The 21228-nt window shown below is 56.3% G+C and overlaps 1 protein-coding gene across 1 annotated transcript; it reads right to left on the bottom strand.

Moving 5' to 3' along the window:
- Positions 1 to 10844: 10844 nt before the first annotated feature.
- MDFI (MyoD family inhibitor) lies at positions 10845 to 17478 on the bottom strand. Its single transcript, XM_042884041.1, has 4 exons — positions 17405 to 17478; positions 14864 to 15033; positions 12240 to 12485; positions 10845 to 11866 (listed from the first exon to the last, which is right to left on the bottom strand). The coding sequence occupies exons 1-4, from the start codon at positions 17476 to 17478 to the stop codon at positions 11610 to 11612; spliced, it is 747 nt and encodes a 248-aa protein (XP_042739975.1). The 3' UTR covers positions 10845 to 11609.
- Between the last annotated feature and the right edge of the window lie 3750 nt (positions 17479 to 21228).

Below are 21228 nucleotides of genomic sequence, written 5' to 3' on the forward strand. Positions count from 1 at the left end.
CACACTGAGGTTGGAACAGGGATGTGTGGCTCCAGGTGAGCTTGGGCAGAGATGGAGACACGCATCTGTGTGCACACCTTGGATTGAAGTACTGTGGGCATGGAGTGCTTGTTAGGGATTGTTAATGGCAAGGATGGGTGAGTGGCATCATCCCTGCACTTGGGGACAGCCACACGCTGGTACTGTCCTGCGCTTTGGTCTCAGCAATGCAGCATCGCTGGGTCAACCTGCTATGGCCTCAGGGAGGTGGTGATGGTGGTGGTGAGCCCCCATACCAAAATGCTGCCCTAACTTTTGCTGCTTCCTCAGGATGCTGCCTGCACGTAGCATCCTGCCTGGGCTCCAGGCCCTGCTGTGCTGCTGTTCCACCCAAGGATCCCATCAGGCTGCTGGTGCTGCTTTGTGACCCCTTGTCCCACAGCAATGTGGTCAATGGAGAAAACTTTTTTCTTTTGGCAAATCTGTCTGCTTGCTCCCTTTATTGGCTTGGATTTTCTCACTCCCCCTCCTTGCTCCACCTCTCTTCCAGTAGCAGAATTTGGGAGCCTGTTACTGGGGGGCTTTGACATTCCTTCCAACCCAATCATCCCATGGTTCTATGGTCTTTAGGATCTCATACAGCCCAACTATTCTATGGCTCTATGATATTAAGGTCCCTTCCAACCCAACCATGCTGTGGTTCTGTAATCTCCCAGCACCAGAAGCTGCTCTGCTAGCAGCTTTGCCTTCCAGCACCCATCCTTAAGGTAAAAGAGTGACACCAAAACCCACAAGGCTGCAATTTTGCATGTCTTTCTCTCTCTCTTTATTTTTTTCAAATTGTTCAATTTTTTCTTTTCAATAGCTCAGTTTTCCAGGAAATACAAAAACATCTTCACACCTGCTGTCCAGTTCATCTTTCATGAGAGCCTGGAGGAGTGCAGTGCAGCTGGGAGAGCTCAGCCCCCGGTTATGGGAGAGGTGGAAGGAACAGAAAATATCTGTGTTTGCACAGGGCGAAAAGAGAGGAAAAGGGAAAGAAAAGAAAATGAAGAGGTGAGAAAATTGTTCGCATTTGACAAATCTTTCTAATTAGGGGCCAATTATGTCCTCAGATTCCTAATTGGGATTCCGGCAGGTTTTCAGGCTTGTACGGTAATTACAGGCTCGTAATTCTATTAAGATGGAAATTTGGGAGAAATACCTTATCATAACATTTAGATTTTGCCATCTGTGTTGATGGGTTGAAGGAGGGTGCTTGGCACTCCGTGTTCAGGGCTCGATCATCTGCTGCTGCCAGGCATCGCAGGGAACCTAGGGGCTCAGCATCACCCCAGTGCCATGGGGGATCTCTGGGGTTGCACTGGGACAGGTGGGATGAGAGCCATCGCTGTCCCATCCGCTGCCACCAGCTCAAACAACCCAGGTGACCCCTTTGCACTTGCTGTAATCTAGAGGAGAAAAGAGCTGAGTAGTTTTCCAGCAGCCTCTGTTTCCATTGGCACCAATTCCATGTGGGTGTGGGTTTGCAGCTCAGATTCCCCCCCCCTCAAAGGGCAGGGATGCAGCTGGAGTGCAGTGTGATGGGTTTGGGATCTGGCAACCAAAACTGGCAGGGAGGAGGAGAACAGGAGCTGGGCTGGAGGGAGAGCACTGTGCCCAAGTGCTTTGCTTAAATTCAGCTGGAGGGTTTTGTGCTGATCACGTTGGCTATCAGAAAGCAGGGTGAGTTACCCAGCCTGTTCTCCTTCCAAAGAATGAAGGAATTTTAATATTTCTTATTCTTTCTTAAAAAAAAAAAAAAAAAAAAAAAAAAAAAAAAAAACCAAAAGCACTGACCATTTTTGCTTGAACAACTGCAATATTCCCTCTCCCCCCATTCCCCTTGCCTGCTGTTCAGCCTGGCTCAGCCACCAGCGGCCATCAGTGTGCTGAGATCTCCCCATCTCTGCAGGCAGTTTGGGGCTGGGTGCAGGGTGTCCCCTGGGGCTGAGCCAGGTGTGGTGCTCCTGCAGAGGTCAGTGCCCCACAGATCCTGTGTGCAGCCTCAGATCCCAAAGAAACCCAGAAGGTCCTGCTTGGACCAAGCTTCCCAATGGGAAATCCCTTCTTCTCTCCTGACCGGGAGCATTTTGTGGCTGAGCAGCGTCCCCTGCTCTGTAGGGGAGGTTTGGTGCTGGCTGGGGATTCTGGGCAGCACAGTCCCCACGAGGGCGGCTGCAATTCAGGGCTCTTGGCATTGCTTTCCTCTTGGCAGCTGAAAGCAGCTGCTGGTAATTATTTTAATCTGCGTTACTGGGTGGGAATACAGCTTCTTCTGGATCTGCAAATTCATAATAACACTAAAAAGAGGGGGAAAAAGAGAGAGAGAGAGAGAGAGAGAGAGAGAGAGAGAAAGAAAAGAAGAAAACCCTCCTCTCTGTAAGAGCCTTGCTCGCTTTGATCTTTTGTGTGAGGCCTCTTATCGGGACCAGAGTAGGTTTACATGCTGGCAGATAGGGGAATAATACTCAGCGGAGATAAGCTGCAGCCCCGGCTCTCCTTTGTGTGGCAAATTTGATAGTACTGGGAAAATGTTTACTGGGAGACCTGGGGAGAGAATCAGTCCCAGCACAGCTGAGAAAAATAATTGCCCTGTGTTATAATTAAAGGGTTTGGGCTCTGCTCACTGCCCTGGGCTGCAGGAAGGTATTGCAGCGTGGTGTCCCAGTGCAGCCCATGGGGGGAGCAGAGGGCACACGCAGCTGCCATCGCTTATGGGGACACAGAGGAAATCCTTCAGGATGGCTCGAGAGGAGTTGAGCGCAGGGAAGCAGCAGAGGGGAGGAAAAACCCGATGGATTTCTGCATCCTGCAGCTCTTACAGGTGCCAAAGGCTCCCAGCGGCTCCGTCGGCATCTCTGGGCATCCCCCAGGGCTGTGCAAGGATGTGGGCTTGTGGGAATGGGGCTGGAGGGGACCTCGGGGGTCACAGGGGGTCACAGAGGGTCACCCCCCCGCCCCCCTCCACCCCGCGTAATCGGTTTCCTATTAATCTGGCATTTTATTATTATTATTATTGTTATTATTATTAAACATCTCTCTTCTCCCAAATCATCTCAGAGCTGCGGCGAGGTCCCCGGTAATGGCTCCATAAATTTCAGCCATAAAAAGTAATGGAGGGAGACAAATGAGATAATTAGGAATAAATCTTGGCGAGGTCTCTATTCATCAACATCCCCCAGAACCGGCCAATATTCCAAATCATTAGCAAAGCCCGTAATTAACAAAGAGCCAAGGCTTCCAACATTAATAAAGCTCTCTCAACTCTATATTATCAGGTAGCGGCTGACGAATCGGCCCCGTTAATATTACGGCCTTTGTTCAGGATCTTCTCTTTCTCTTTCTCTCTCTCTCTCTTTTTTAAAAGCTAAAAACCCCATGCATTTATTTTTTTTTTAATTCTTCTGCTAAATTTTAATTAGATTTTGCATATGCATCTGCAGAGGGCGAGTGAGGGGACAAAGGGACGGGGCTTTTTTATTTTCTCACTGCTCGTCCCAAAAGGCCGGGGTCAGGGATGCTCCCAGCCAACACAGAGCAGCGTTTACCCCACAGCTGTCCCTGGGGGTCTGTGCAGGGATGCGCCCTGCTGGGCAGCTCAGGCTGCTCAGAACTTGAAGTAGGAAATAATCAAAGGGCCATTTATGTGCTGTGGTCACAACAGCTTCCCATACGCAGCCAAGAAATACTGCCTGAGATGTAAATGTTCGCCTTCTGCTTGCTTCCTTCCTCCCTGAGGTGAGCGTTGGCTCTCTGTTAGGAGGCTGCAGGGGAGCAGAGCTGGGCTGGCAGATAGATGCAGGACCGGGGTGTGCAGTGTCAGCAGGCACAGCTTAGGGCATCACTGCACCCCTGTGTGCTGTGCTGGGGCTCTGAGGTGCCAGCACAGGTATCTGCACACAGAGCAGGGTGAGTGGGAAGGCAGGAAGGTTTTCATTCTGCTCTCCTTTCTGCCGTTAAGGGCTGTGCCCATGAGACCAGCTTGCTCTGCGCTCCCCAAAATGGGGATGGTGGTGGCTGAGGTTGCGCTGTGCTGCTCACGCTGCAGGCATGGAAAGCACGGCATAAAGGCAAATCCTCCAAAGCGCAGTCACTGCAGAGCTGTTCGCTCCTCCTGCGCGAGACACGGGGATGGAGGATGCTGAGACCTGGTGCAGTCCTTCATCCCAGCCAGGGGAGCAGAGCCTCTTGCCTTGGGAACAGCCCTGGGATCCATCTGGTTTGGCAAAGCAGCCCATGAGCCAATCTGTACCTCCAGGAGCCTTCCTGAGGCTGAAGCTCTCCAGGAAGAGTAAGGGCAACAGGCGCTGCAGAAACTGAGCTGCAGAAAGCCCCAGCAAACAGTTCATCTCATATACTACAGAGAAACCCTAGAGCTTGGAGGAGAGAAAAACCCAGCTAGGAAGGGAAAATCTTGATGCAGAAAGCTCTGGGTCTTTGGACAGAGAGCTCTAAGGAAGGAACAAGAGGATGCAGCCCCAAAGTCACAGAAGACTTCAGCACAGCACAAGGGGAGGTGGAGCCAGCTGTATGGGCTTCCCCTGTCCTCCCCTCCCATCACCAGCCTGGGTTACACCAGCTGCTTTATGGGGGAAGCAGAGGACACGTGTATCTCATCCTTTCACTGCACAGCTAGTCCTACTGACCCTAGAATAGGGAACCCCAGTGCAGGGATCCCTTCCTTGCTGAGGGCCCTTGGCACCCCGGCCCACATACAGCCCCATCACAGCTGAGATCTGCTGCTGGCACAGTTCTGCATCCATCTCCATCCAGCTGCAACACCCCGTGGCTGGCAGGGTCAAGAGCTCTGCAGCAAAGCCCCCCACAGCAGCCCCAGAGCCCCTCAGGGGTGTCGTTGCCACAAGGTAGGCAGATCTGAGCAGCCACTGTCAAGGCAGCTTCCAACATCTCTCCTAGTGTGCCTTTTCCTTTTTTCTTTCTTCCTTTTTCTTCCTTTCCCTCCCTTCCTTTTTCTTTTCCTCCCATCCTTTTCTTCCCTTTTCCTTTTCTTTTCCTCTTCTTTTTCCCTTTTCCTCCCTCTCCTCTCCTCTTTCCTCCCTTTCTTTTCCCCTTTTCTTTCCTTTTCCTCTCTTCTTTTCCTTCTTTCCTTCCGCCAGAGGAATCATCACAGAGCTTTCAAACCAGAATCTGCTTCGAGCAAAATTCTATACCCTCTTTGCTGGCCGGATGGATGTCACTAAGAGACGCGGCTGCTGAGCGCTTCTGCAGCAAAACCCACCTCCATTCCCTCCCCCGGCGCTGAGCGGCTCGGGGCCGGGACGCCCTGCGGTAGGGGGCAGCCGCACGCCGGTGAGATCAGCTCGGAACTGCGCGGAGCGGGATGGAGCGGGTGGGAGCATCCGAAGCGCTTCACACCTCGGGCGGTCTGGTGTGTCTGGTCGGCATGGAGAAGGCCGGGTTTGTGCTGTCAGCATCTATGGAGCTAAGGGTAACCCGTGCTATGGGGCTGCGGCCCGGAGCGATGCAGCTCGCGGCATCTGGAAGCCATCTCGGAGCTGGGGTGCAGACAGGGCTGTGGCGGAGCCGAGCACAAAGAGAGGAGGTGTGGAGACAGCTGGGATGTCTCTATTGCGAAGAGAGAAAAGGCGGCTTGGAGGTGTGAGGTCAGCCGGTAATCACCAGCACGGCCTGCGGTGCTGCCAAAATCTTGAGTAAAACAGCCGAGGCAAACACAGGCGAGCTGCTTACCTGCCTTTGCAGCAGGCAGAGGATACCAGCAGTGCTGGGTGTGCAGGCACGCTTTGAAACTCAGAGCCCAGAACGCAAAATTCTTTGTTGCCCATAGCCAGGAACAGGCTTAGGTGCTAACGAGCTTGGAAATGAACGGGGCTGGTGCAGAAATAGGAGCCATCAGCCTCGCCTCCCTCCAAATAATTAATACCAAATGACAGCGCAAGGGGTGGCTCCCAAATTGCTGGCAATTGCATGGAGAAGGAGAACGAAGGGGGTATTTTGTAATATGGAGAGCAAACGCGGGGCATCCCAGTGCTGGGGGAGCCACCCAGAGCCCAAGGGAGCAGAGCCTGCTGCTGGGATGAAGCCTGGCACCTTGGGATGGTGGGGGGAGGAGTGCTGGGGGGTGAGCAGATGGGTGCACAGCGTGTGTCTGTATGCATCTGTGTGTCTGCATGCATCTCTGTGTGCCTGTGTCGATACAAGCAGGCAGCCATACGTGCGGATCAGTGTGCATGAAGGGTTTCATATACGTGTGTATGTTCATACACACACAGCCAGGTGCTGTGGCACACAGAGGGGTCCCTCACACACACGTGGATGGAGGGAACCGGAGGCTCGAGTCACCCCCAAGTGTCACCCCCACGTTTGGGAACGGCCGTATGAGGAGCCCATATGAGGCTGAGCGCATAAATAGGAGTGAATTAATGCTCGGGAAGGGGCGGCTGCTGGCCCTGTCCCACACGTGTGTGAAGCACGTGCCAACTTTTCCTGCTTGGGGGGGACGGGCGCTTTGGTCTTAAAACAAAAACAGTGCCACTTCTTTCACCCTATAACTCACCGCGGCCGCTCGGTGCGTTTCTGTGTGGGGTTAAAGGTAGGGCTGAATTTTCCTCCGCAAATATTCCCCTTAATGGCTTGCAAATGCTGGCACCCCCGGTGGGTGCTGCCTGTCTGTGTGCGTTGGCTGCCGGCGCTGTCTCACGGCACCGCGGCTCCCAGATATTTCAGCTCTCTCCATCCCCTCTCCGGTTTCAGCCGCGTTTGTAAAGAAAACAACTCCCACCGCCTGCAGCAGGAAATCACTATTTGGCTTTATGAGGCACCTCTTCCTGACGAGCTGCACACTGTGGTCTCCGCTCGCTCTGCAGGGCGGGTATCCCCCCAGAACCGGGCAGCAGGGTGGACTGGGGGCTCTGGGATGGCCCTCGTGCAATGGCTGTGGTGTCTGTGAATGGGGGAATGAGGGCTGCTGGAGCTGCTGGCAGTGCTGGTGGCAGCTGAGATGAAAGAAGGGAGGCAGAGGCCAAGCGGCGCCTATGGGCTCACAGCACTTTGTGTGCATTAAGGTGCTGAGTGTGCAAGGAGTGTCAGTGAAATGGAAATAAACTCGTTCTGAATTTTATTGGCCACATTTCCCAGCTCAGGCCCATGGCAGAGGATGCGACCAGCCCAGGTAATGTGAGGTGTAAGGAGGCCAGGCAGGATCCGGCCCCCCAGTGGCCCCACACACGTAACCTGCCCCATGCCTGGTGGAGCTGAGACCCCTGTGTCCATCGGGCTGTCCCATGGGTGGGCTTCTTGGAACCACAGCTCAGTTGAAGCCCTTATAACCCCCCAGACCCCCCTGCTGTGGGCTAGGTGTCCTGCCCTCCCCCCAGCTCAGGCTGCCCAGAGATCCCATCCAAGGCCTTCGGAACCTCCAGGGATGGGTCACCTACAGTTCTGGGCAGCAGTGCCAGCACTGCTCCTGGGTAAAGCATTTCCCCTTTGCATCTGACCTAAATCTTCCCTCTTTTAGTTTAAAACTGGTCTTCTACCATGGTGCTGTGCTTCAGGCAGGAGCTGAAGGGATTGCACTGAACACAGGTCCCCAGGTGTGTGTGTCCATGGGTGCACATACGTGTATGACCCCCTGGGAACCATAGGTCCAGCAGGGACACACTTCCTGGCTTTATTCCTTTCTGTATCTCCAAGATCTCGGTGTTTTGGGGGCACAAGCCCTGCTCTGCCCAACCCCACCTCCCCCATTGGGTCCCAGTAAGGGCAAGAGGCTGCTCTGCAGCACCCAGGAGAGGGTTAACACCAACCGCTCTGTGTTTTCCTTCTCCAACTTGGTAGCAAGGCAGAACGTGGAGATATATGGTCTCCGCTTGGGTCCCAGCCCCGGGGCCGGCTGGAGGAGCGGTGCTTTCAGGCAAATTGCCGCTTGGCAGCGAATCCCGACGGCTTTGGCCAACGCTGCGCTGCTCCAGCGATCAGACGGCTTCTGCACCCCGGAGACATCGCACGGCTCTGGGTAATCGCAGCCCTGATCCCACGGCCGGCGGCACCCTGTGAGATGATGTGAGGACGCAGCGCCGCGTCCCCCAGCGCAGCGCGCAGCACGAGGTCGCCAGGCAGCGGCAGCAGACGCGGCTTTGGCTGCCCGGTGAACGCTTGCCAGCGCTTTGCACGCGTGCGGGACGCCGGCAGCCAGCAGCTTTCCCCTCATCGGTCGCTCACGTTTATCGCAGATCGGGGATCAAAGACATCGGCCCCACCCGGCTCCTGCCCAGTTTCAGGGCTCTCGGAGAGCCGAGAAAACGCAATGCTGCCGGGGCTGCGGCCGCAGGCTGTGTTTTGGGGAAGGGTGAAAGCGAGGAGCCGAGCTGGTGGACCTGAGCGGCTAATTCCTTCCAGCTGCTGTCAGGCTGGCAGGTTCTCAAAGGAAGTTTAATAGACTGCAGTCATCTCCCCTCGGCCCGTCCCCCCTCACACGGCAGAACTGGGATTACATGAGCTGCACGGCTTGCAGAGACTGAGCTCTAATATTATATTTTTTTTTGGCTTTTGGCTCTGAAAGTGTTTTCATGTGTATGTGTGTCAGTGTGTGCACGCACGCACGCACATGTGGGATGCCGTTCTCTCAATGCTGGCCAAACCTGCCCTGACAGTGCATCAAATGGGGATCTCACAGGGCTGGGATGGGGAGTGGGAGCAGTGGGGAGGAGGAAGGAGCCGATTCCGTGGGCCCCCTGGCTGGAGCACACCCTGTGAGCAGGGAGGAAATGGGATGAAGAAAGTATTTGGAGTGGAAAATAAAAAAAATCTTCTCGCTTGCTTTATTGATTGCCATTGTGGACAGAAATAGCCATGGCTGCTGAAAGCAATCAGTGCCGAGCTGCCCAGCATCCCCCAGCTGTGGGGCAGGAGGGGCTCAGCTGCATGCATGGAGTGTCAGGGCCCTGCTGCACGCTGCTGCCTTGCCAAGTGTTGTGCATCTCGGTGAGCAGCCCCAGGAACACGCAGGCTGGCAGCAATTTGAGGATCAGCTTCTATTATTAATACATCAAACGTCTCGCCTGTAACAAATCGCCAGCAGAGCGATGCAAGTGAAAGCCCTGAAGGCAACGAGTGGTGCAGCTCCCCTGCCCATGGCGAGGTGCCCACTACACCCCCATCCTGGCAGGCAGATCCACATCACCTGGTCACCGAGCTTTAAAAGCAGCAGGAACAGAGCAATGGACCATTTCATGAACTTTAGCCCATTTAACTCAATTCCCTCCCAGCTGGGCTGGGAGGGGGGGTGGGTGGGGATGGGACACCGATGAGCCCAGGCATTGGTGCAGCGTAGCCTCAGGGCTGGCATCTGCACGGGCACATTGCAACAGCTCCCAGCTCTGAGGCTTCCGCACCAGGAGCGAAAACCAAGTGCTAGCAGCAGAGCAATTAGTTAAAAAACGGTGCACATCTGCTGTTAATTAATTCCCAGGCAGGAGGGTTAACCCCTGCCTTCCCCAGTGCTTCGCAAGGTGCATGGCCAGCAGCAGCTTGCAGCCAGAGGCAGGCGTGTACTTGGCTCTTCCAGGCCTTTCCAGGCACTCGTGCTGCTCTGCATCACCATTCCCACACCAGCACACTGCGGGTAGCGAATACACTCCAGGCCTGGGAAAGGGACTTGAAAAACCCTGGCCTTGCTGTGCCAATGCCTGGCCCATGGAGCTGGTGGAGGAGGTTGGCCCTCTTTGAGGACGGAGCATCGCTTTGCAAGGCAGAGCCGTGCTTATGGGTAGTTGCACTGGGTGCTATTTTATTTGCATTCTTTTCTCTGGGTGCGTGCCATCCTTCCCACACTGGGACACAAGCACGGCCCAACCAACCCCAGGGCGCTCCTGCACCGCGGGAATCTGTTCCCCATTAAGCATCTCCAGCAGCGCTCGTTACCACAGGGAGAGCAGCCTGCCAGCTCCAACCTCCCTAATTAGCACCACGAGTGAGGCCGGGCTGGGGAAGGCCGGCGCCTCTATCCCTCCTTGCCAAGGATGTGAACGGCTTGGAGCCGAGCTGCAGCCAGAACCGTGGCAATGCTCCCATCTGCTCCGTGCTGGGGCCCCGCTGCCGCCTGTCCAGGAGCAGACACCAAAACGCAGCCCCTGCTCCTCGCTCTGGGGCTCAGCTGCATTTGAGGATGGGTTAAAGCCCCAGTCTGCCGCCCCGCCATGCTTAGGATAGAGGAAGGCTGCTCGCATCTCCTCCTCCCTGCTGCGCACTTGCCCAGCACCAGGCTGCGACTGCCTTCCGCTCACCACTAAAAATAGGTTGAAGGGCTGAGCGGCAGCCTTGGAGGGCAGGCAGCCCAGATCCCGAACCAGCCTGTGTCACTGCGACCAACTGACCCATTTGGCCTTGGTTTTTAAGTGTTTTTCCCTCCTTGCTCAACTTCAGCCCAGCCTGCAGCCTCGCTGGGGTGGTTGGGACCTCAAGCCAATCTCCTGGGGGGTCACGGTCCCTTACTGGCACAGCATGGCACAGCATGGCATGGCATGTTTGGCAGTTGCTCAGTTGGGCTGAGAGGTGGCACGGCAGAACCCAAGCCACCAAACTCGGCCGCCTGTCTCCTTTTAGGGACATGATGCCCCTGCAACAGAGGTGAAGTGAGGGGCAGAGGACAGGAGAGCTCCAGGGCTGCTGCTGAGCCACCTCATGGCCCCAGTGCCAAGAGAAAGCCCTGCAGCCCTTGCAGGTCCTTGTGCCCTGAGCTGCAGAAGGATGTGGGGACAGGAGATGCAGTGTGGCTGTGAGCTGCCATTCCTTGGGCACATGAGGTGACACAGCAGCCCTTATTCAGAAATGAAGACAGACCTTTATTTACAGTAACAAAAGGGACCAAAGACAAAATAATAATAATAATACCATGACACTTCTTCTTCCTCCCCTTCTCCCCAGCCCTCCAACAGGGTGTTCTCTGCCCCCCTCCAGCCACCAGCCCTGTCCCTGCGGTGATGGGACGGGGGCCAGCAGCTGCTGGGGGTCATTTTGCACCAAGCTGCCCAGTGAGGGATGCACTTGGGGTTGCAGTCCTGCAGGAAGAGTGGGTGGGGATGAAGGCACTTGGCTGTGGGGGAATCCCCCTGCAGGCTGGTTATTGCACTTGGCTGCCAATGTCAGCACCGAGGAGGGGCTGGGGGCTGCGCCCACCCACACAGCCTGGCTCCAGAGGCCATCTCTGTGGGGTGGAAGGTTCTGCTGCACCCAGCCTTGGAGGATCCAAGAAGTGAGGATGCCCTGGGCCACCCCAAAGCAAGGCACAGCACCTGGAGCAGCGTCCTGGGAAACTGTGGGGTGGGAGCTCCTGCGCTCGGCTCAGGTGGCAGGATGCTCCCATGAACCCCGGGCGTGGGGAAGTGGTAGAGTGCTATGGCCGCCCCCAGCCCTGCTGATTCACCCTTCCCCAGGCAGGATCCAGCAGGCTCACCAGCTCTGAGGATGAGGCTTGCAGCGGGGTGGGGGGGCAGCACTCTCCTTCCTCACCGGGCTCCGTCTTTTGGCATTTCACGCCTGGGTTTCCACAATTTCTGCTGGGGAGCCTGCAGGAGGGGATGGGAACAGTCCCCTCTCCCCAGATCTGGCCCTCAGGAGGAGAAGCAGAGCCCGCAGCACTCCATGCAGATCTCCAGGCAGTCGGCCGACTCGCAGCAGGCATCGATGATGCCGCAGTCCATGTCGCAGGGCAGGTCGCAGTCCGCGCACTCGCCCGAGTTGCAGCAGCAGCAGCAGATGCAGGAATCCTCGGAGGTGCAGGAGCCGCAGGTGGCACAGTCCAGCACGATGTTGCAGAGGGTCAGGAACTCGCAGAAGAGGCAGGATAGGATGCAGTGGACGCAGCAGTCTGCAGGGAAACAGCCAGAGAGAGTGGGCAGGGAGGAGTGGTACCAGTGCTGGGCTGGTGAATGGATGCTCGGCCCCCAAAGGATGAAAACTGGGAACGAGGGGAGGGGGTGGGATGGGGCTGGGAGCCAGGCGCTGCTCCCTCAATGCCTGAGACATGCCCAGACCCCAATATAAACCAATTTTGGAGGAGGTGAAATGACACCCAATCAGTACCCGCCCTGGGGAAGGGTGAGTGGTGCAGATGCAGGAGGTGAGGGGAGCGTGGCTGCTGCCCAACTTCAGGGTCCTGGTGAGCTGGGAGGATGCTACATAAGATACCCCATGAGATATGTGGCCACAGCAAAGAAAATTCCCCTTGCAGAGAGTGGTACCTTCCTGCGCCTCAATAGGGATGTGGGATGAAGCTGACTTGGAGCTGCCCTTGCTCTTCTTGCTGCTCTGGCTGTTGATGGAGTGGTGGGACTGCAGCTTACGGTGAGGCTTCTGGGAGCTGGGCAGAGGGCGAAAGACCCCGTTCCCCGTGTTCCCACCTGGATCCGGTCCTTGTCCAGCCCCATTCTGCAGCAGGTGGGTGCAGGGGCTGGGGGCCTGTGTGGCTGCTCGCATCTGGGGCTGGCCTGGGGAGAGAGCAGGAGGTCACTGCTGGTCCCTGCAGTGCTGTGCTGAGGGACAAATGAGGTTCCGGCCCCCGTTCCCTGCCAGCATGTGGGAACCTGGCATGGTATTGCAGGAGGGATGCTGACTAAAGCACTGTCCAGGAGAATGGGGAGGAGGAATGAGATGCAAGAGACAGCTGGAAGGAAGGAGGCAGTCAGAGAAAGAGAGGGAGGGATGAGAAAAGAGCAAGAAACAACGTCTTGGCGTGCGGGATGTGGTGTGACTGCCAAACCTCAGCAGAGGACCTGGGTAGGGGGCTCAGCACTGCCAGCACAGACAGGAGGGGTGGAGGTGAGTGGGGGCACAGAGGGCATGGGGAGAAACCTCCACCTCTGCCGCCCCCAAAAGAAACCCAATGGCACAGCCGCCATCCCGCAGAGCAGCCATGAGCTGCACGGCCATCCCCCTCTGCTGAGCCAGATAAGGCGAAACTGGAGCGCTGCTCATCACCCCAGCTGCGTAATGAAAGGGCTCCCCAGCCTCTGGCTGAACTCCTCGGCCTGAGGAGGGAATACAGATCTGCTCTATCAGCCTCCAGCTGTGTGCTCCTGCTCGGCGCCGTGTCCCCATGTGTGGCGAAGGTGGCGTGGTCAGGAGAGGGCTGGAAACACAGCTCGAAACGCAGCTCAAGGGAGGGGGCTGCAATGTCTGACTCCCGCTGCAGTGATGCCAATCGAAGCCACAGACCCGGCCTGGACTGGAGGAGCTTTTGCCAAGCTTTGATTTCCCTCTCCCGCGCCAGTAAACAAGGGATGATTCAGCCTGGAGGCTCGAGGGCAAAGGCACCTCCGGCCGCCGGGAACAGTAGCTGCTTTCTGCACAGCGTGGCTGTGGGGGGACCCATGGGAGGAGGGGGCACGGCTCAGTCCCCCCCCCCCACAGCAATGACTGCCTGTCTTGCAGCGGCAAAAATAGACAGAGGCACGAAACCCGCAAATGTGTGCCTGTGGTGCTTCCAAAATGGGAGCTGCAGAAAGAAGTCTGCACGGGCATTCGGTGAGACGCGCTTACAACCACCAGTGCTGAGCTGAAAGCATTGGGTTGAAAGCAAGAGGGGTGAGAGAAGGGCAAAAAAGGCAAAGGGGAAATGGATCATGGATAAAATGAGACACTTTGCCCCCACCACTCCCTGAAGTCCCAGGGTTTGGTATCCCAAGGGAACAGGAGCACACACTGAGGTTCCACCACCATGCATGGAGCCCACGGGAACAGAGGCAGCGGGGCTGGTTGGAGCCATGGGGGAATGGGCAACAGAGCCCAGCACAGCCACCTCTGCCACTGCTCTCCCTGCACCCCCAGCTTTGCCCTCTGTTTTGTTCTGAAGCAGCACAACTTACAGCAGCCAGCAGTGCGCTGGGTTTGGCATTCTCCATTTCACTGCATTCCTCAGATTAAACTGTTTGTAAATCAAAATCATGCTCCAGCTCCAGTGAGCAGCAGGGAGGACCAGCCAGCAATCCCCCCCTCTCGTTAAGAAAAATAGCTTCCATCTTTCGGGATTGCTTTCAGGAGCTCTTTGGAGAGACAGCCCTTCAACCTGCAGCCCCGGAGCGGTGTGTGATGCTCTGCGGGGCGCCAGCAGCGCAGGGAGGAGCAACCCATTGCACCGACTGCATGCAATGCAAAGCTCTGGGATGGGCACGCTGTGCCTCACACCGGGGCGATGCTTCATGGAGCAGCTCAGGCTCCCCGGCACCCCCAGATGAGTGCCAGACTGTCAGACCCACAGCGCTCCTTCCTGTGCCCAAGGTGGGGTCACCAGCAGGACTGGGCTGCACTGTGACCCTGCACTGAAAGCGGCAGTAGTGGGCTGCAAACAGGGCTGCTGGCAGTAATGCCGAGGGACCAGAGGGGAAGGAGGGAGCTGCCCCACTCCCTGCCCCCCCACCAGCCTGGCCGTGCTCCCCTTGTCCCTACAGGGTGGGGAAGGGGCTGCGTGGGGCCGCGGCGTGCAGGGTGCAGTGGCCGTGGTGTGACTCAGAGGTGCAGAATGTCTGTGGGCAGCCGGCCCAGCTCCCAGATGCTCGCAGGGCTCGTGCTGGGGCTGGAGAAACGTGCGCTCTCCTTGCTCCAGGCAGCAGCGCCTGCGTTTCACTGTTCACAACCTCATCTCCACCCTGCTCCCCTCGGGAAGAAGCGCCAACCCACCCCCATCCAACCAACGGGGGTGGCTGTGTGCTAAGGGGCGGCCTGGGAGCAGAACCACCCACCCCACAAAGGGGCACAGAGCGAGGGCACACTGACAGAGCAGGGAGATGATGGCTTCTCATCACCGCCTGCCTCGTTAATGAGCACTATCACTTATTAATTGGCAGCAGCCGTGCCAAGGAGCACTCACATGTCACAGCTTCGGGAGTGCCCACGAGCTCCGTCCTGGCTGCTGTGGTGCCGTTGGGCAGCGCTGTGCAGGACTCAGCGTCATCCGAGGGCTTCTCAATCCTGGGGGCTGCAGGTGAAGGGTGTGAGGTCTCACCCACCTCTGCAAGAGAAAGAGGACGGGGTGAATGCCTCGGGAGGGGGGGTCACAGCCACCAACACAGTCCCCGGGCAATCACACGCCTGGATCATGCTTTGGGGTTCCACTTCAGGGTGCAAGCCGTGTCCGCTGGCTGCTGTTGTTTTTTGACCCAGTGCACAGCTGGGGGAACAGCTGGAGGGCTGCAATGGATTGAGGGTTGCACGGCACTGCTTCCCCTCCTGCAATGCCAGAGGTTTGAGACCACCCTCCTGTGGCCTCAGATTCCCTCTCCAACAAGAGAGAGGATGCAGTAACACCCAGCCAAGCACCTCCAGCCAAGCTTTCCCCCATTCTCATGAAAGAGCTCTGCCAGCCACCCCCCATCAGATCCCATTTGCCCTGGCACAGGAGCTGCCTCTGTGGAACTGCCTCGATTGTGGCAAGCCAAATCCCAAATGAGCAACTCCCCACCTGCCTTGTGGGGACAAACCCCAGTGCCACACATCTCCCTGCAGCATCCCAGCCAGCAGTGGGGAGCACTCCCCAGTGTGTGACTGGGGGCTGCAGAGCCCCCTCCTCCTCCCCGGCACAGGAATAGCAGCCGCTTGCACAACAGGGGCTGGACTGCACTTTATATAACCCTAAATTATAGCTTGGGCAAAGGGAGGGAGACCAAACAGCTGTAATTTCCCTGGCTATAACAAGAGATCCTACATGCAGGCAGGCAGGGCTGGGGGGGGGGGGGGTGCAGAGTGAGCCCTCGGCCACCGCGTTACACTCAGTGTAACAAGAGGTCCTACAAGCTGGAGCTGGGCAGACCTCAGCTGAGTAATTACAGGGACTACAGCAAGAGGCCCTACAAGGGAGGTGGGGGCACATCCACAGCCTGAGGTGGGCAGGAGGGGATGCATGCAGCTGGCAGTGATGCTGCCTCAGCCCCATGCATTCATCCCCTGCCTCAGTTTCCCCATAAGACTGCTGTGCCCTGGAGCCTGAGCCCTCCCCAGCATGGCCGAGATTGGTTTGCACTTTGTACCCTGGGTTCCTTCACAGAATCAACCGGGATGGGAAGAAACAACCTGCCTGTGGTCACTGTTTTAAGCGCTACCCTGCAGAGTGCAGATCTGCCCCCTGCTCTGAAGGGCTCCTGCTGGAGGACCCACCAGCTCTGCTGAGAAAACCTGCAGAGCCTGGCACCAAGCTCTCTGCATCCAGACCAGTGGTGATTTTGGTGCTCACTCAAGGGGAAATGCAGCAGCTCCAGCTGAGTTCTGCAGTTTGGCTCCAAAACCCAAACGGAGCGGGAGGAAGCACAACCCAAAAAGGAGCACGGAAAACTGGTTCTCACGTTCCTGTGAGAGTCCAGGGTGAAAAAGAGAGAAGAGAGCAGGCTGTCCCACGCCTCTGGGTGTTTGTGCACAGGCATGGTGTAAAGGTGAGTAACGCCCCACGGGGCTGCAGCCACGTCCTCTGTCGTGTCCAGACCTGGGCCAGCCTGACTCAGAGCCGTGGGATTTGGCCAACGCCTGTGGGAAGCAAACGCTGACACCTCAATGGATGGGCAGCCCCACGTGGAGCTGTGAGCCAGAGCTGAGCAATCGGAGCTGCGGCTGGAGGGCACGGGAAGGGGTTCGAGGTGCTGAGCATTACTTTGCAAAGTGAAGCTTTCTGCTGCACCCGTAATTGTTACCCAGTGCAACATGAGCTCTCACACACAGCCACAGCAGTGGAGGGAGGAAGATGGCAATTAAATCAACGCCCACTGGGACAAGCTGGCTAGGAGAGAGACAGAAATAGGCGGGAGAGAGATTTGGGTAAGCTGCTCCTGTCCTGCCCTGCACACAGCCCTGCTGCTCCACCAGGAGCATCTGCACAGCCCTGTGCCAAACACAAGGAGAAACAAAAGGCAACGCGGCACGGGGCTGAGGATGGAGACAATGAAGTGTCTGAAGAACAGTAAGTCAGGCTTTGGTGAATCGCAGCCCTGCTGTACGGTGCAAGAGATCAGGAGAGCAGAGAGATGTGGAGCTCTTCATCTTTGCCTCCTGGCTGCCAAGGCTGAGCGACGCACGCTCCCAACTTTCCTGACTCTTCTTCCCTTTTGCAAAGTCAAAACTAGCCTCTGTAACAGCCCCAGGAAAGCACAGAGCTCCAAACATGGCAGGGATTGAGAAGAATGGAGGGAAAAGGGGAAAGAGCTGAAAGAAGCAAGAAAGCTGGACGGTCTCATGGCCTTCCACTGCGTGTCTTGCAACACTGCTGCAAAGCAAAACGTGCCAACGGAGCTGGGATCACAGGGAAAGGAGCAGCAGGAGGGGCCCTGCACTGCACCACCAGCTTTGTGCTGACGAGGGGCAGAAGCCTGCATGCTCAGGGCGGGAGGCACGCTGCGCTCCCTGCTGCCTTCAGGACCGAGCTAACCCGTCCACAAAGCCCTGCACAAACAAGAGGAAATAGCGGTGCGTCAGCAGCACAAACAGGAGCACTGCTGCCATCAGAACGCCTTGCTGCACCCAGTGGGGCTCTGGCTGACTGCAGGGACCCACACATTGTCCCCTCCGTGCGGCCCTCAGCTGGAAGGCGCGGAGGATGTGGGAAGATGCAATGCTGGAGGCCTTTGGGGTCAAATCCTCCCAGGTTTTCCCATGGCTCCCGCTTTGGACTCCTCAGCTGGAGCTGGATGTGAGGGATGAGCTGGTTCTCCACCCCCCTAGTGGTGCTTTGGCCACAGAGAGAGTAATATGGGGGCAGGAGAGAAGCTCAACACATCTGGATCCACATCTGGATCCATACATCTGGATCCAGATGCTAGCGTCCAGGGCTATGGGTCACGTCTCCATTGGCACAGGAGTCCCACGTCTCCTTCTCCTCCTTGCTTCTCCCAGGAGCGGTCGGTTGGGGAAGGACTGCTTTGGATGGAGACACAAACAGGCAGCCCAGCGAGGCGTTGGCCACCACCAACAGCTGCCTTGCGGCGGTATTTAGTTGGGGAGCTTCCTAATCTTTTTTATGCGGATAAAACCAGTGTGTAATCTCGCTTGGTTTTCCCATATAGGCTGCCTGGCCCAATCAGGTGCCTGTCTGACCTATTCAAGGGATATTGTAGAGCTTGATTAAGTGGTTTCAAGTGCAGGAGAGACAGCACTGAAGCAAATCCTTCCAATCCCATGAGCCTGGCTGGAGGAGAGGAAAGCAGAATTCTGGTCTGAAAGTTTGCTCAACTGGGAGGAATCCAAATGGCTTATTTACATTCAGTCTGAAATTAATGCACTAAAGGATTTCAATGATATTCAGAGAAAGGAACAGGAGGGTGTGAGGGAAGGGACGAGCGATGCCCAGGAGCTGCCTTGCTTCCAAGCAAGTCCCAGCTGCACCCAGCCCAGCTCTGGTCCCAGTTCGGCCCTGGCAAGTATTTCCTCCCTGCTCACCTGGGCTGTGCTCTGTGAAAACACTTTGCTGCTGGAACAATGAGGAATCTGGTCAAAAAAAAAAACAACCCCAAACCAAACAAGAAGTATTGGTTTCTATGAAAAGTTACTTCCTAAATGCAAAAAGCAAAACAAAGCAAAAAAACCCACAAAACCCCAAATGGCTTGCCAGCCTGGGAGTTGTTATTATTTGTTATTTATAGCCATTGGGTGGGTAGGGAGAGAGGAATTTTGGCTAGGCCAGAGCTGCATCCATCCTGATGCAGGGCAGGGACTGAAACCACAACTCCGCAGAGCTCCTCCAGCCACCAAATCCCTCTCCAGGTTTGGGTCACAGACCCTGTGCTGGGTGTCCCTACAAACCCCAGCATCCAGAGGTCCTCGCTGACCCGACGGCTCCTGCAAAGGATGCACTGACCTCCCCAGACCCTCATGGAAGGCTCAGACCTCTCAGTGGAGATGATGAGGATGGTGTGGGTGACCCATCACCTCCACAGGAGAGGAAAAGCAGCAGGCAGCACGGCTCGGTGTGACCCATGGCAAGAGAGCTCAGGGAAAACCACTGCAAGAAGTGTGCACATCCATCACTGCAAGCAGCTATGGGAGCTGTGCCTGACACAGTAAGAATATACCAAATAAATACACATCCAGGTGGCAGTCAGGGCTCCTCGTGTGCTGCACGTTGCATGGCAGAAGCAATCTCCAAGCCTCAAAGGACCCAGCTCCTGCCCTACGCTGCTCCAGGCTCTGCCTATGGAAAGCAAAGAGCGACGTGTAGCATCCCAAGCATCCCTTGGGGTGTAGGAGTGTAGAAAAATGATGGAGAACAAGAAAGGATCAAAGATGCAGTCTGGGGCTGAACCAACATCTGCTGACACTGAGGAGCAGCACATCAAGGAGCCGTCAGCACCCAACCTTGCTGGCCAAAGGGACTTTGCAGCCTTATAGGGTGGGAAGGCTGTGGAGGAGGCCCTGCAACATGCCAGGTGCTCCTAAGGACAAGAAGCCTGGAAAGTGGATAAAGCCATAAAGCCTGTCAGATTCAAGATTCTGGGAATTACAGAGCAATGAGCCACACCGCCATGCTGGAGAAAATTATGGAGAGTCTAATTAAGGACCATGCCAGTACAGTAATTGTGCAACCTTACGGGGTCAAACCAGCACAGGTTCTGCCAGGGAAAATTTGTATCTTTCTAACCTGCTAAGAGTCCTTAAAAAAAAGTTAATTGAAGAGCAGATAAATGTGAGCTGGTGGACATCGTTATTAACAAGAGTAATAATTTGCAGTCGTACAGCACCTTTCATCCTGAGATCTACCAGTGCGCAGTTCGAAGCCGGTGCCCATCACACGTCCCCCAGTCTGGATGTATTTTGTGTCAGCACAGCCACGGTGCTCAGCCACCATGAAGCAGAGCTCTGTCACCAGGTGGTTCGTTGGGGAAGCAACAATGCCCAAAGCAACAACGTATGGTGATGGAGCCCAAACCTTGCAGTCCTGCTGCTCAGCCTTCCCTCTCAGCCCCTCCTGCCGGGCTGCATGCTTGCAAGGTTGGGATTTCTCCTGTGCACCAACACCAAAGCAGCTGTGGAGGAGCTGCAGCGAGGTGAAGGCAAGCAACAAACCCTTCTGTAAAGATCAGGGCATGGCACAGCATGGCCAACGATGAGCCACTGGGGTGGAGGCATCATCGCTCCTGGAGACAGCGTACCCACTGCTGGTGGGGAGCCTTCTGGGAGAGCACACTGCTCCTGCAGCCCTGGCAGCAAAAGTGGCCAAACCGGGTGAGCACTGTCCCATCCCACCCCGTTCTGTCCCATCCCACCCCATTCCGTCCCATCCTCACCACATCCCCCACCAGGGAAGGAGCCGGCATGGAGCTGGGAGCCTCTTCCACCCAGGGGAGAGACCCAAAGAGCACAGGGTGGGCTGAAAGCGTGACCCCAAGGCACCACATCGCAGAGCACAGACAGCAGGACAGCACTGGAGTGAGGGACGACTGCCCTCAAAGTCAACCATGCACCGTTTGAGCTGGGAAGAGGCTGCCAAAGCCTGTCTGAGGAGATGGCCACGGGCACAATGCCTGCAACGTGTGGCAAAGCAAGGCCTGAAGATGGGGATTTGGGGCAAAAAATGCACGTTAGCTCATCTGCTGCACGCACCAGCTCATTTCCACCAGCACAACTGCAGTGGGGGCACAGGGAAAGGACCGCACAGAGCCTCCCCCGGCCCCAACCCAGCGCCCCGGTGCTGCCAACCCAACCTCCTGCTCTGGATGGGGAATGGCACGAGGGGGCGGAGCGCTGGGAAGAAAAAAAATCAGCAAAAGTACAGAAAATGCCCTGAGGACAGTTTGGGTTTGTGCAGCTCACAGAGCCGAACGGGGCTTCCGAGGAAATTCAACTGGGAGCTGGAGGAGCGATGGGGACCCCCGGGAGGCCATGGGGTGGGAGCTTTGTTTTGCTCAGAACGAAGAACGGCTGAAAAAAGCCAGAAAGCTGCGACCTGCTGGTGTAAGGAAGGGAAAGGAACAGAACGATGTGTTTTCATGAGCAGATGAGGAACGACGAAAGTAAACTGAAGTGGATCTTCTGGAGCAAAGAGGCTTAAACTGGGGAAAAACAAAGATGTATTTCTTTGGGGGGTTTCAGTTTTTCTTCTTTGCACTCACTGGGCAGTTCCACTTAAAGCTAAGTTGAGCAAAGAGCCGCCTTGCATTGCCCCCATTCAGGGCTTTGCTCCCCCAGCTCTCTGTGCAGGACGCAGCCCCGCTCCTGCCTGGCTGCTGGGGGGCTGCGGGGCCCCACCTGCCCCCTAAG

The sequence above is a fragment of the Lagopus leucura genome, unplaced genomic scaffold (genome assembly GCF_019238085.1).
Source record: "Lagopus leucura isolate 7727_CA_CO unplaced genomic scaffold, USGS_WTPT01 Super-Scaffold_100043, whole genome shotgun sequence".
In the NCBI taxonomy this organism is placed as follows: domain Eukaryota; kingdom Metazoa; phylum Chordata; class Aves; order Galliformes; family Phasianidae; genus Lagopus; species Lagopus leucura.

What these genes read in the sequence shown, in the direction of transcription:
- MDFI (XM_042884041.1), bottom strand. Translation starts at nt 17,478, where the DNA reads ATGGCAGCAGTGCTCCTGTTTGTGCTGCTGACGCACCGCTATTTCCTC. An exon ending in GTGCAGGGCTTTGTGGACGG is followed by an intron (nt 15,034 to 17,404) that starts GTTAGCTCGGTC and finishes CCCCCTCCCGAG; the next exon opens with GCATTCACCCCGTCCTCTTT. An exon ending in CCCTATTGAGGCGCAGGAAG is followed by an intron (nt 11,867 to 12,239) that starts GTACCACTCTCT and finishes GTTTCCCTGCAG; the next exon opens with ACTGCTGCGTCCACTGCATC.